The 16,008-nt window shown below is 43.6% G+C and overlaps 1 protein-coding gene across 1 annotated transcript in view; it reads right to left on the reverse strand.

Moving 5' to 3' along the window:
• Window positions 1-16,008, reverse strand: part of LOC140111806 (transmembrane protease serine 9-like) — a 41,276-nt gene that overhangs the window by 10,389 nt on the left and 14,879 nt on the right. Inside the window, exons 4-6 of the mRNA XM_072132627.1 lie at window positions 12,279-12,545; window positions 11,283-11,428; window positions 9,719-10,007 (exon numbers count right to left, since the gene is read on the reverse strand). Coding sequence (XP_071988728.1) covers window positions 9,719-10,007; window positions 11,283-11,428; window positions 12,279-12,545 — 702 coding nt within the window. The remainder of the gene's footprint in view (window positions 1-9,718; window positions 10,008-11,282; window positions 11,429-12,278; window positions 12,546-16,008) is intronic.

Genomic DNA, 16,008 nt, shown 5'->3' on the forward strand with positions numbered 1-16,008 from the left:
TAAATTTGGAGTAATCAGAGCAAATACAGTTATGAAATTGCAATTTTGTTCTGATCACAGTAGGGCTGAGCTCAACCTTTGGATCGTAAAGGTTGAATTCCGCTACTGGAAACTAAGTCAATATGTGGTGGAGTTTTAACCTCAATTTTCTATTTAAGCAGCATGTGGATGGAATGACATTGGTGCTATAAATTGCTGTGCCTTATCTGATAATATTATGGTCTTATGTTAGGGCACTTTATTTATTGGCTACTGTGGGGAACCTGTTTTCATAATGGCTACTGTGGGGAACCTGTTTTCATAATGGCTACTGTGGGGGCTCTGTATTGACAAAGGTGGGGTGCAACATTATTTTATTGGCTACTGTAGCTCTGATGTTGTTCTATTTACTACTGAGGGGCTGCCGTTTTCTATGTTGATTTCTGTGGAAGTACTCACTTTCTTGTCTACTTGAGGCACTTACTAGTCTAATGTGAAGTTACGTAGTTTTTTGTCTACTTTGGGTGTACCATTATCATATTGCCTACTGCATAATTAGCTACTGTGTGGCACATACTTTATTTAACCAAAATTTATTTAGCCCTATCTTTTTACATAGGTGCCCGTTACTTCAATAGACTTATTACCTAAATAAAGGGAACGCCACAACCATATTTATAAGAAATAATGATTTTTATTGTATAGTATTTAAAAAGTATCCAACATATACATACGTACAGGAGTGTTGAACAATGTACAGGCTGTCCCCTACTTAAGAACACCCGACTTACAGACAACCCCTAGTTACAAACGGACCTCTGGATGTTGGTAATTTACTGTATTTTAACCTTAGGCTAAAGTAAATAGCTATAATAGTTATCACAGATGTCTGTAATGAAGCTTTACTGTTAATCCTGGTTCTTATGGCAACCCAACATTTTCAAAATCCAATTGTCACAGAAACCAAAAAATTTTGACTGGGGTTACCATTATAAAATATACAGTTCCGACTTACATACAAATTCAACTTAAGAACAGACCTACAGAAACTATCTTGTACGTAACCCCGGGACTGCCTGTATTACTTTAGATGCTAGATTCTAAGTCTCTACTAAAATTTTTTTGCTCTAGATATCCTTATCACATTGTGCAAAAATGTCAATCAGATATGTAATTCAAATACCTGTGTCCTCTGCTGCCATTTCCCCCTCGCCCCGCCACACGTTTCGCTTGCTGCTTCTTCAGGAGGCGCATCCAAACAGAGGAAAGACCCAACTATTTAAACCTTAAAGCAGCCAATCCCATTACTCCTCGTCAAGATTAGAGATGAGCGAGCACTAAAATGCTCGGGTACTCGTTATTCGAGACGAACTTTTCCCGATGCTCGAGTGCTCGTCTCGAATAATGAGCCCCATTGAAGTCAATGGGAGACTCGAGTATTTTTCAAGGGGACCAAGGCTCTGCACAGGGAAGCTTGACCAAACACCTGGGAACCTCAGAAAAGGATGGAAACACCACGGAAATGGACAGGAAACAGCAGGGGCAGCATGCATGGATGCCTCTGAGGCTGCTTAATTGCACCATTATGCCAAAATTATAGGCAACAGCATGGCCATGACAGAGTGACCGAATGAGGCTAGATAGCATCTAAAACATGCAATAATTGACCCTGACACTATAGGGGACGGCATGCGACATACCCTAAATGGACTCAGGCTTCACCAAAGGAGGTGAGCAAGAAGCGGTGAAATGATTTCCTATGTGAACAAAAGGTTGACGGTATATATAGTCGATAACACAGCATGGTGGCGACATAGTGACCAAGTTCCATAACGTATCTGGTGAAACACCCGAAAAATGAGCCTGACACAGCTCGTTTGATAAAGGGACAACATGTGGAGGCAGCCATGGAGACGACTTCCATGATTAAGAGTGACTACTGGGGCATCCATATTGCTTCTATGATTGAAACTGCAGGTCTCCAGCATGGCGGTGACAGATGGGCCGAGTTCCACTATGTATCTGGTGAAACACCTGAAAATTCTGCCTGACACAGCTCGTTTGATAAGGAGATGATGTGCTGCATATCCTCTCGTGGTCCAGCGTCTGGGGTATAGACAGTTGAAAGTTGCGCATGGAGAAATTGGTGGACGCTGTGGAGGATCGTGGAGGCAAAATGGACAGGAAACAGCAGGGGCAGCATGCATGGATGCCTCTGAGGCTGCCTAATCTTGGGATGGAGCTGGCGGTCCGCTGCCAGGCGAGCTTTCGCCTGTCCAAGCCCCTGTCTCTCGGCTCCTCCCCACCCAAAATGGGCCTGGGGGCCAGAAGCGTTTACTTTGAAAAAATTTTCAAAGCAGGCCGGGTCATTTGAATATTTCACCTAGGAATAATGGAATAGCATAGTGGTTCTATTTTTAATTGTTTTTTCGGAAATGGTTCCATGATTAAGAGCGACAGTATGGGGCATCCATATTGCGCTGCTATGATTGCAACTTCAGGTCTCCAGCATGGCGGCGACAGATGGGCCGAGTTCCACTATGTATCTGGTGAAACACCTGAAAATTCTGCCTGACACAGCTCGTTTGATAAGGGGACCATGTATGGAGGCAGTGATCTAGTAGTAGATTAAAGGTGCTGCAGTTAAAACTATGTTAGTTGGATCTTGGGATGGAGCTGGCGTTCCGCTGCCAGGCGAGCTTTCGCCTATCCAAGCCCCTGTCTCTCGGTTCCTCCCCAAACAGCACCTCTAAGAACCTTTTGTATAAGATCAAGTGTAGTAGCGTTCTTATAACTTTGGGATATGGCGGGTGAGGGGAATGTAAACAGATGCGCAAAAAGCGCTGAAATAATATTGGTAAATGATAAAAGTTTGCCAGTATATTTTGTGGATTACACAGCAGGGTGGCGACAAAGTTAACAAGTTTGATGTGGAAGCCATGAAAACAACCCAAAATTCTGCCTGACACAACTCGTTTGATAAGGGGACCATGTATGGAGGCAGCTATATGGACGACTTTTGGAGGCAGCTATGGCGATGACGTGTGGAGGTAGCAATGGAGACAACGTGTGGAGGCAGCTAAAAAGACGACGTGTGGAGGCTGCTATGGAGACAATTTAATTTGGATAGTGCCTGTATGTGGCAGTCCAAAAAAGTTTTCAAACCAGAGGAGCAAGTAGGTGGTCCTCCATAAAAATTAAATAGATTGAGTGCCTGTATGTGGCACTCCCAAAAATTGTTTAAAACAGAGGACCCTGTAGCCTGATGGCTAAGAACGCTATATCTCTGGCTCTGTGACACCTAGAAGCGCACTTCTTTTTTCATAGAAGCTTGTGTTTGTGTTTCTAAGTGTCAGGAAAACTGAGATAATAACTGTTAAACTGCCGTCAGGAGTGATTTTTATATATAAAAATTGCACCTGATATTCTCACTTTAAAAGGGGTTATCCGGGTTTAAATTTTTTTTATGTCCGGGCTGGGGAGGGCTAGTTAAACATAATAAACATGTACTTATTTCCTCCGGTGCTGCCGATGTCCCGCGCCGCGGCCCGTCTTCTCTGTGCGCCGGTTTCATTACACCGTCGCACAGGGAGCTTCCGGCCGGCCGGAAGCTCCCATGCGCACCATCTCTCAGCGCTTACAACGCTAAGAGATAGGGACGCATGGGAGGAGCCGTCCACATCGTGGACCGGAAGCTCCCTGTGCGCGGCTTCCGTGCCCCTGTAAACAAACAGGGGCACGGATCGAAGGGACCGCGGCGCGGGACATCGGCGGCTCCGGAGGGGGTAAGTACATGTTTATTATGTTTAACTAGCCTTCCCCAGCCCGGACATAAAATAAAATTTAAACCCGGATAACCCCTTTAAAGGAAAGCTTGGTGACGAGAGCTTGGTGACATCACAGCTTACGGCACCTGAAGGAGGACGGATAATATGAAGGAGGCAGGATTAATTAAACATCGGAAGCCATCGCCAGCCCGAAGATAACATAGTGTAGCACCGGAGAGCTCATTTACACATGTAAGAAAATCATTTTTTTAGCTAAACAAAAGTTCTCCGAGCCTAACTAAACTATGTGCCGGCATCAGCATTAACAAGTTTAACAAGTCACAAGTGAGCGGGAAGCGACCATTGCCTCAGCTAGGCTGCCATGTGCTCAAGATTACACATGTGAGTGTTTACTAAACTAATAAAAGCTTGAAAATTTTGAATGAAGACCGGTGAGTTTCATCTTGCCTTCCTTAAAGGGAACCTGTCCTCAGGAGCCCTTTTTCCGGTTCCCCCATGTCCCCATAGAAAATAGTGTACACATTGCCAAAGAGTTTTTACCGTAAAAGTGGATTTTTCCAAAAACAAATGATCAAAGTTTACCTTTCTGTTTGCAGAGCTGTGTCTCTAGTCCCATGGGAGTGGCCAGTGAGGATTGGTCACACCCTCAGGAAACCGTTCCGTCAAGCATCGATTTCAAATAAAAAAAATAAAAAATTCACATGTCCTCCAAATCTCCTGCACCCAGTCGTTTCCCCCTTCAGAACATCATACATGTCTGCCCCAATCCTCACTGGTCACTGCCAGGGGGCTAGGGACACAGCTGTGCATACAGAAAGGTAAACTTTCATCTAACTTATCTTTTTGTCGGAAAAAAAAAAAACCTTTTAAACTCTTTGGCAATGTGCATACTATTCTCTATGGGGACATGGGGGAGGCAGAAAAGGGGCTCCTGATGACAGGTTCCCTTTAACAATTTTTTCCTATTCTTCAGTGTTTCAGGTCAGATGACGGGGCTCCCTGAGACTGTGGGCCCAAAAGCAGATGCTATGGCTGCTAACCCTGTAGTTATGCCCCTGACCCTAGGGGGCCGTGAAAACCTGATCACTTATACAACATACTACTTCAATACAAATGAATTGCAGTGTATTGTGAATATGCCTCCTGCAAAATGTAATGGGGTCTGCTGAGTGATAGCTGTGGGATGGCAATTATCGAGCATGGAGGTGCTCATGTTCGGAGCTGATACAGTGCTTTGAACACATAACCTAACAGGTTAATTACTTTGAATAGTGCCAATGAAAATCTTACATTACTACACTGCGGGGCACTCCGCCGGAGTTTACCTTCTTTTTCCTGGTGCATGTTAGTGCTTGATCTTGCAACACAATGCAATGGCGGAACTGGAAGCTTCATGCCGTCTACATCAACCATCCAACTGCTGAATGTGGCAGAGGCGAGCCACCAGGAATTCTGGCTTCAGAGGCTCGCATGGCAACTATAGAAAAGCGAACAAGATTGCTCTAGAGCAGGGGTACCCAAATTTTTTTTACACAGGGGGCCGTTAACGGTCCCTCTCAGAATGTTGGAAGGCCGGAAAAAAGTAAAAAAAAAAAAAAAAAAAGAAATTCCTCTGTGCACTGCACATATCTTATTTTTAAAATATATTATTTAAAATATATATTTAAAATAAAGAGCAAGTACTTACCAGCATCTCAATGGGAAGTATGGTTGATAAGATAACCAATGTTCAGTTCCCATTAATTATTCCCTATGTGCCCCTCCACCATTAATTATTTCATATGCTGCCCATCATAATTAATTATTTCATATGCTGCCCATCATAATTAATTATTTCATATGCTGCCCCCCACCATTAATTATTTCCTATGCTGCCCCCACCATTAATTATTTCATATGTTGCCCATCATAATTAATTATCTCCTAAGCTAACCCTCCACCATTAATTATTTCATATGCTGCCCCCCCACCATTATTTCATATGTGTCACAGTCTATGGGGATTAGTCCCTTAGGACTAAGTAAGTGGACTCCCTGGACCACCGCGGGAGATAACCACCTTAGCCACACCCGGGAGCGGAGTCTAAGTGAACTCCTGGTCTTCGCCAGAGCCCGCCGCAAAGCGGGATGGTCTTGATGCGGCGGGGAGTCACCAGGTCGCTCCACGGGTGCGACTAGGCCCACGGTGGCAGCCAAGGTAGGGACTCGGGGACCACGGGAAGGCAGGCAGGACCTCGGGAAGGCAGGCAGGACCACGGGAAGGCAGGCAGGACCACGGGAAGGCAGGCAGGACCACGGGAAGGCAGGCAGGCAGGACCACGGGAAGGCAGGCAGGCAGGACCACGGGAAGGCAGGCAGGCAGGCAGGACCACGGGAAGGCAGGCAGGACCACGGGAAGGCAGGCAGGCAGGCAGGACCACGGGAAGGCAGGCAGGCAGGACCACCATAGGACACCAGGACCGCCACAGGACACCAGGACCGCCACAGGATAACAGGACCTCCACAGGATAACACGGAACAAGGGGACACCACGGAACACAGGAAACACGGAAACTCAGAGGCGTCTGGAAACGCTCAAGAAGGCTTTCTCCTCAGAAGAATGAACTGAAGATCCGGCAGGGGATGCTGGGAGTCGCCAGGCTATATAGCCGAGCCAGGAATGCCAGAGCCAATAAGGAGGACGCTGGCCCTTTAAGGCTGGGAGAAGTGTGCGTGCGACCCCTCTAGTGGCAGGAGCACGCGACTGCATGGAAAGAGCATGCGGCCTACACGCTGGGAGCAAGAGTGCAGGCCAGAGCCAGGAGAGGTAAGTGAGAGCTGGGGGAGCGGGGACCGCGGCAGCAGGCACGGGTACACCCTCAATCCGTACAGAGGATCGCGGGTGTAACGGTGACAATATGCTGCCCCCACCCATTAATTATTTTATATGCTGCCCCTCCACCATTAATTATTTCATATGCTGCCCCCACCATTAATTATTTCATATGCTGCCCCTCACCATGAATTATTTCATATGCTGCCCTCCACCATTTATTATTTCATATGCTGCACCCCACCATTAATTATTTCATATGCTGCCCCCACCATGAATTATTTCATATGCTGCCCTCCACCATTTATTATTTCATATGCTGCCCCCACCATTAATTATTTCATATGCTGCCCCCCACCATTAATTATTTCATATGCTGCCCCATCAATAATTATTTCATATGCTGCCCTCCACCATTTATTATTTCATATGCTGCCCCCACCATTAATTATTTCATATGCTGCCCCCCACCATTAATTATTTCATATGCTGCCCCTCCCTTATTAATTATTTCATATGCTGCCCCCATCAATAATTATTTCATATGCTGCCCCCCACCATTAACTTTTTCATATGCTGCCCTCCACCATTTATTATTTCATATGCTGCACCCCACCATTAATTATTTCATATGCTGCCCCCACCATTAATTATTTCATATGGTGCCCCCACCATTAATTATTTCATATGCTGCCCCCACCATTAATTATTTCATATGGTGCCCCCACCATTAACTATTTCATATGCTGCCCCCGACCATTTAATATTTCATATGCTGCACCCCACCATTAATTATTTCATATGCTGCCCCCCACCATTAATTATTTCATATGCTGCCCCTCCCTTATTAATTATTTCATATGCTGCCCCCCACCATTTATTATTTCATATGCTGCCCCTCCCTTATTAATTATTTCATATGCTGCCCCCATCAATAATTATTTCATATGCTGCCCCCCACCATTAACTTTTTCATATGCTGCCCTCCACCATTAATTATTTCATATGCTGCCCCAACCATTAATTATTTCATATGCTGCCCCCACCATTAATTATTTCATATGCTGCCCCCACCATTAATTATTTCATATGCTGCCCCATCATTAATTATTTCATATGCTGCCCCCCACCATTTATTATTTCATATGCTGCACCCCACCATTAATTATTTCATATGCTGCTCCACCACCATTAATTATTTCAAAGGTTTCCCCCCCACTATTAATTATTTCATATGCTGCCCCTCCACCATTATTTCATATGCTGCCCCCCCACCATTAATTATTTCCTATGCTGCCCCTCCAATATTAATTATTTCATATGCTGCCCCAACCATTATTTATTTTATATGCTGCCCCTCATAATTAATTATTTCAAATGCGACCCCTCATAATTATTTCATATGCTTCCCCCCACCATTAATTATTTCATATGCTGCCCCCAACATTAATTATTTCATATGCTGCCCTCCACCATTAATTATTTCATATGCTGCCCCCACCATTAATTATTTCATATGCTGCCCCCACCATTATTTCATATGCTGCCCTCCACCATTTATTATTTCTTATGCTGCACCCCACCAATAATTATTTCATATGCTGCCCCCACCATTAATTATTTCATATGCTGCCCCCACCATTAATTATTTCATATGGTGCCCCCACCATTAATATTTCATATGCTGCCCCCCACCATTAACTATTTCATATGCTGCCCCCACCATTAATTATTTCATATGGTGCCCCCACCATTAACTATTTCATATGCTGCCCCCCACCATTTAATATTTCATATGCTGCACCTCACCATTACTTATTTCATATGCTGCCTCTCCACCATTAATTATTTCATATGCTGACCCCACCAATAATTATTTCAAAGGTTTCCCCCCCACTATTAATTATTTCATATGCTGCCCCTCCACCATTATTTCATATGCTGCCCCCCGCCATTAATTATTTCCTATGCTGCCCCTCCAATATTAATTATTTCATATGCTGCCCCCACCATTAATTATTTTATATGCTGCCCCTCATAATTAATTATTTCATATTCGACCCCTCATAATAATTTCATATGCTTCCCCCCACCATTTATTATTTTATATGCTGCCCCCAACATTAATTATTTCATATGCTGCCCTTCCACCATTAATTATTTCATATGCTCCCCTTCCACCATTAATTATTTCATATGCTCCCCCTCCACCATTAATTATTTCATATGCTGCCCCCCACCATTATTTCATATGCTGCCCCCCACCATTATTTCATATGCTGCCCTCCACCATTTATTATTTCTTATGCTGCACCCCACCATTAATTATTTCATATGCTGCCCCCACCATTAATTATTTCATATGCTGCCCCCACCATTAATTATTTCATATGGTGCCCCCACCATTAATTATTTCATATGCTGCCCCCCACCATTAATTATTTCATATGCTGCCCCCACCATTAATTATTTCATATGGTGCCCCCACCATTAATTATTTCATATGCTGATCCCACCATTAACTATTTCATATGCTGCCCCCCACCATTTAATATTTCATATGCTGCACCCCACCATTAATTATTTCATATGCTGCCTCTCCACCATTAATTATTTCATATGCTGCCCCCCACCATTAATTATTTTATATGCTGCCCCTCATAATTAATTCTTTCATATGCTGCCCTCCACTATTAAATATTTCCTATGCTGCTCCTCCACCATTGATTATTTCGTATGCTGCCCCATCACCATTAATTATTTCATATGCTGCCCCCCACCATTTATTATTTCCTATGCTGCCTATGCCATTTATTATTTCATATGCTGCCCCCCACCATTAATTATTTTATATGCTGCCCCTCATAATTAATTATTTCCTATGCTGCCCCCCACCATTATTTCATATACTGCCCCTCCACCATTAATTATTTCATATACTGCCCCCCACCATTAATTATTTTATATGCTGCCCCTCATAATTAATTATTTCCTATGCTGCCCCCCACCATTATTTCCTATGCTGGCACTCCACCATTAATTATTTACTATGATGCCCCCATAATTAATCGCTTCATATATTAGGGCCCCGGCCGCAAAAATCTTTTCACTGCTGTTTCAAAAAAAACCCTTATACTCACCTCTGGCAGTGGCTTCCGCATTGCCTTACTTCTGGCTGCTGCCGGACAGGAAGGGTTGTGCGGCTGCGTAATGACGTAATCATGCGGTCGCGCATCCAGGTTCAAGGAGCGATGTGCGCCGGGTTCTTTTTCTTCGGGCCACATCGCTCCACCTGCAGTAATAGTGCTCGAGCGGCCATTTCTGGGCGCATCGAGCATTATACAGTGACTCTGCTGAAGGCGACTGCTGAAGGCGACGAGGGGCGGATAAAACGTGTTTTGCCGGGCCCGTAGTTTGGGGACCCGTGCTCTAGGGGAACAGGAAAGGAAAGTGTATGATTTTTTTATTTTTCAAATTTGATTGGAAAAGGCTAATTTGGGGGTCAGCAGAAAAGGGGGCAGATAAAAAAACGATTATATGATTATTATATGATTAATATGCAGTATTAATCTGGACTAGTGGTCTGCTATTGCACTGTCCAGCCAGGATGCAAGTTTAGAGCAGGAGGATGAGGAAGAGGAGTTGACACCTAAAGCAGCTCACAGGCATCACTGAAGCGTTACGGAATAAGCCTTTAGCGTTCTCCATCAGCTCCATAGAAATTAATGGAGCAGAACGGTCAGCTATAGCTGTCTGCTCCATTTATCTGGCGGAGCGACAAGGGTTGAGGCGGAAAACTGAACGTTTTACACATACTGCATTTACACAAACCCCTCGGCTTTCAAAAAAATTTTTTTGCCGGCCGTGAGCATAAAGTTGTTTTATGGACCGGAGGGTGGGGGGATGGGGTCTGGCGAACAGCCAAAAATGTATGTTGGGAAGTCCCACTGTACCTCTCTGTGTGCCAAGATTATATTGTCCCATTTCCTGTTCAATTGCTCCCCTTCTTCCATTATCCCTTTTCCTGCAGTTGCCCTCCTCCCCCCATGTCTCCTTTCCTGTAGCTGCCCACTCTTATGTCCCCTTTCGCTTTAGCTGCCCCCACCCCCTGCTCCCTATGTTTCCTTTCCTGTAGCTGCCCCCTCTCATTCCCCCTTTTCCTGTAGCTGCCCCCACCCCTGCTCCTTATGTTTCCTTTCCTGTAGCTGCCCCTCTCATGTCCCCTTTTCCTATAGCTGCCCCCACCACCTGCTTCCTATGCCCCCTTTTCCGGCTGAATTCCAATACTCACTTCCCCGTTCTCTTCCTTCACTTCTCTTCCTCAGCAATGCACAGCCAGCAGACGCTATGTGATGACATCATCACGTTCAACGGCAATAGAGCTATGCATTAGGAAAAGTGAAGGAAGAGAAGACAGCCTCGGGCAACGGGGAAGGTGAGTATTAGATTTTTGTATTTTTACAGAGTTTGGCCGTGACCTGGTATCCACTGCTCAACAGCCCGGCGGGTGGGGAACACTGCTCTAACCTGTATGTTATGGGAGTTGCAACCTTTCTATAAATTAGATTAAAAACTCATGTTTAATATCTTTAATATGAGAAATAAAAAATAACAAAATCTCTCGGAATGCCATGTAGATAATCAGTACAAGACAACATGAAATGGAGTTATACTAAGCAGGAATAGAGAGAAGATGGCTACTACACGGTCATTTTATCTATCCAGTCTACGTATTTCTCAGTCAGACGAGTATACACCGCCGCTCCATTAGGCTTTCCACAATCCATGTTTCCGTAAGACACCACTCCTCTGAACACGCCCCCACATATCAGGGGGCCGCCAGAATCTCCCTATTAAAAAAGAAACATAATTCAATATTAGATATTTACAAATCAGGGGTTATTTCTTAAGTAAAATGAAAGTATAGCTCAGATTCAGAAATGGTTGTGACAAAGTTTCTATCACATATGCTCTGCAGCTATATCTCTCTTGCTGTGGCCATCAGAAGGATACAATTGTATGTCACTGTATGAGGGCCTGTTTTTATGAAGGACTAGTTGCGTTTTTGATCATCTGATTCATTTAATTAGATTTTCTCACTTTGTTTAAAGTTTTGTGGGGTCGCCAATGGTAAAGAAGAAGAAGCCCCTAAAATAAAGGATTTTATAGACTTGAGGACACAGAATGTCTGCAGAGGATATTTTATACAAATTCTGATGCTATAGAAACGGCCTAAATTTCCTCCATGGAACTCAATGGGGCACATTTACTTACCCGGTCCAGTTGCGATCCAGCGGCGCGTTCTCTGACGCTGATTCGGGTCTGCCAGGATTCACTAATGTCCGTGTGCCCGATATCCACCAGGTGTTGCTGCTGCGCCTTTCACCTTCCTCGTCCCAGTGTATGTGAGTGCTGATCTTGCGACACAAATTCGTTTTTTAAATTCCTAGTTTTTTTTGAATCCGTCTGGTTGTCCGACTGCCATGTCCCCCGATTTCTGTTGCGTGAAAGCCGGCGCCGATGCGCCAAAATCCGATCACGTGCACCAAAATCCCGGGGGAATTCGGTGCAAATCAGAAATCGTCGGGAAATCTGACAAAAGTGCGTGATTCGGACCCTTAGTAAATGAGCCCCAATGTTCTACAACTTTACAAAAACCACATGTATATTTTTTTTATCTAAATATCCATATAAACTTACATTACAAGTGTCCTCTCCTCCAGGTCCCACAGCGGTACAAGTCATTTTATCACTAATTTTTCCCAATTTCTCCTTATTTAGACGTTTCTCACATTCCCTCCTGTTTATAGACTTGACTTTCACTTCCATTAGATATTTAGCACTTTTCTTCTTCTCAGTCCATCCCCATCCCGCTGTCTCACAGACTTTTCCTTCTTGCACATCTTCATATGTCCTCGGTAAAGAAAGACTTTGTACTCCACGTCCAATCTTTGCTGCATGTGACAACTGGAATAAAGATGCATTCAAATTTTCAAGACAAAATTTCAACCTGAGTCTATCAGGACCTTACAGTGACATATGGAGGATATCGGTTGCTTAAAGGAATTGTCCAATGAAAATACATTGGGAAATAGTAATAAAATACTTCCCAGTTCTGAATCAGGATGTTCGGAAACTTAGGTTCAGGATGGTGAAACACCTCACGAGTATCATAAATAAGGAGAAGGGAGTTTCGGAAGTGATAAAACATTTTGTGGAACTGCATAGGGGTGATACCTCATTCTTTTGCTTTCATGGTGTATTGGTTGATCCCAAGATCAGAGGTTGTACCTGCAGGAACCTGTCACCACGCAAATCATTATAAACCACCAAATGTACCTTATATGGACTGTTTTCTGCACATGTTTTTATAACGAGTCAACACTTTCTTTTATCCAGAAAAATAAAGTTATAGTCATGGGCAACTGCCAGACAGGGGGATGGGTTTGGGGAATAGCAGTCAAGCAGGCACTCTCAAGGGCACATCGTCAGGTAACCCCCATGACTGCATGCTGGATAGCTATTCCCCGAACCCCACCCCTCCTGACTGGTAGCTGTCCGTGAGTATAGCCCAAAACAGCCCAAATAAGGTACATTTGGTGGTTTATATACAACCCCGTCAGACCCTCCGTTCTTGTGATCTACTGTTCCGCAAGTTAGGCCCTGTTCTTTGGATAGGGCCTAACTTGATTGGTGGGAAAACCCCTTTAAAATTAATAGTTAAAGTAACAGTAAGGAATGCACTTTTCATATACAAGCAGTCCCCGGGTTACATACAAGATAGGTTCTGTAGGTTTGTTCTTAAGTTGAGTTTCTATGTAAGTCGGAACCGTATACTTTATTATTGTAACCCCAGTCAAAATTTTTTTGGTCTCTGTGACAAATGGATTTTAAAAATGTTGGGTTGTCATAAGAACCAGGATTAACAATAAGTCTTAATTACAGACACCATTGATAACTGTTAACCCCTAGGGGACTCTTTTGGCCTAAAGGACGCGGCCCCATTTTTCAAATCTGCCCTGTGTCACTATAAGTGGTTATAGCGTGGGAACGCTATGAGATATCCAGGGGATTTTGAGATTGTTTTCTCGTGTCACATTGTACTTCAAATTAGTTTAAAAATTTGGATGAAATCTTTTGCGTTTAGTTATGAAAAAAAACAAAATTTGGCAAAAATTTTGAAAAATTCTTTATTAAAAAATTCTCTACTTTTGATGCAGATAGTCAAAGCACCCAAATAAATTCATAACTTACATTTCCCAAATGTCTGCTTTATGTTGGCATGGTTTTTTAAGATTCCACATATTTTACTAGAATGTTATGAGGCTCAGAATTTGGGTGCCATTTTTCACATTTTTTGTAAAATCGCCAAAACCCGTACTTAGATGGACCTGCTCAACTTCTAATTGACACTGAGAGGCCTAAATAATAGTGAGACTAATAAATTACCCCATTGTGGAAACTACACCCCTCAACGTATGATAAATTACTTTTAAGAAGTTTGTTAACCCTTTACGTGTTTTATAGGGGTTAAAACAAAACGGAGGTGGAGTCTGCAAATTGTAATATTTTTTCACAATACACTCATTTTGGGTGGAAAATTAAACATTTAAAATGGATTAAATTAAAAAAGGCTCCACAAAGTTTGATACCCAATTTCTCCCGAGTACACGGATACCCCATATGTGGTGGTAACCTGCTGTATGGGCGCACGGCCGGGCATAGAAGGGAAGGAGGCGCCATCCAAATCAGATTTGCTATGTCACATTGTACAGGCTATAATTTTTTTCTTTTTTTTAATGAGGGCCTATAGGGGCTTATTTCTTTTGCCACATGAGATGCACTTTTCTGGTATGTAATTTTGGGGCATCTACAGCTAATTGGTGAGATTTAATTAACTCTTTGTTGGTGGAGGAAATTTTTTATGTGTTTTTTTTTTTGGCCGTTAACCATACCATAAAAATAGTATATTATTTTTATTCTATGGGTCGCCACGATTATGAAAATACTTCATTTATATATATTTTTTATTTTTTACCATTTTTACTGAATAAAAAGTAATTTGGCAAAATTGTTGTTAATTTTAGCATCACCGTCTTTCATATGTATAACTTTTTTATTTTTCACCTCACAAATCTGTTTAAGGGCTTATTTTTTGCAAGAATGATAGCTCTTTTTAGTGGTCTTATTTTAGATTGCGTAACTTTTTAAAATCACTTTTTTTAGAGCATTTTTAAAGGGCATTAATAAAAAATCATCTTTTTCAGAGAGAGTTTTTTTAGGTTGTGTAGACATCTCACTGGAGAAGTGCTCGAGGGGGTGTACATCTCACCTAGGTTGCTACGTAGTGTGAGATGGTAAGTCCAGGATTGACCTGTTGCTCAGCAGTATTATGCTGCTGAGTTGTTGTTTAATCTTGCCGGGCCTGGATTTACAGGGAGTGGCAGGTAGGTTTGGTAGAGGGACTTGCCACTCCCTCCCCTCGATCCAGTTCGGGTTTTGGATCAGGTGAGCTCTCCTCCTAATCAGCCTGTGAAGGTAAAAGCTTTCCAAAGCTTACAGGTCCTCCTCCCCCTCTCAGCCACTAAACAGCCTATGTGGGTTTGGAGGAAGTTGCGAAGGCAGCCACTGCGGGAGCTAAAACTCACCCTGCGATATCCAGGCTAAAGACGCTGCGTTTGTGAGTGTCAGATAGGTGAAACAACCTGTTAGTAAGCGCCCAGACGGGTAGGTCTTTTGTTTGAATTTTTTAAAAGCACGGTGTTGCTGTATTTATGTTTGCTGGACTGTTTATGCTAAAAATAAACGCCAAGTTCATCTTTTATACATCTACGTCTGCTGTGAACTGTGTCCTAACACACCATCCCCCGGGAAGATCCCTACAATTGGTGGAGGACGCGGGCAAAACGGTTGCTAGGGGCAACGGTGTGTATCAACTTGGCTACAGCTGCTTATGTCCTGGGTGAAGACTGCTACTTCACTCCAAAAACAGACAAGCGCCATGGAGGAGATGTGGAAGCAGTTTATGCAAGTGAATTTGCAACAGCAGCAGGCTCAGACAGCGGCTAACCTGCGCCATGAACAAGCAATGGCTCAACAACAAAAACTCATCGAGCTCCTGATAGCTAAGCAAGAGGCGTCTGCAGAGGCTAATCCACAGCCAGCGGTGACAGCCGCTCCAGAGACTTTTTATGTGAGACGGGCTGTGCAGCGAGCGCTGCAAAAGATGACTGCTGAGGACGATGTTGAGGCCTACCTAACTGTCTTTGAGCGTGTGGCTGAGCGAGAGAAGTTACCAGCTGCTGAGTGGGCAGAGGTCATTGCGCCCTATTTAACAGGTGAACCTCAAAAGGCCTACTATGACCTCAGTGAGCAGGAGGTCAAGGACTATACTCGGCTAAAAGCAGAGATACTTGCCCGACTAGGAGTT

The sequence above is a fragment of the Engystomops pustulosus genome, chromosome 1 (genome assembly GCF_040894005.1).
Source record: "Engystomops pustulosus chromosome 1, aEngPut4.maternal, whole genome shotgun sequence".
Taxonomy (NCBI): Eukaryota; Metazoa; Chordata; class Amphibia; order Anura; family Leptodactylidae; genus Engystomops; species Engystomops pustulosus.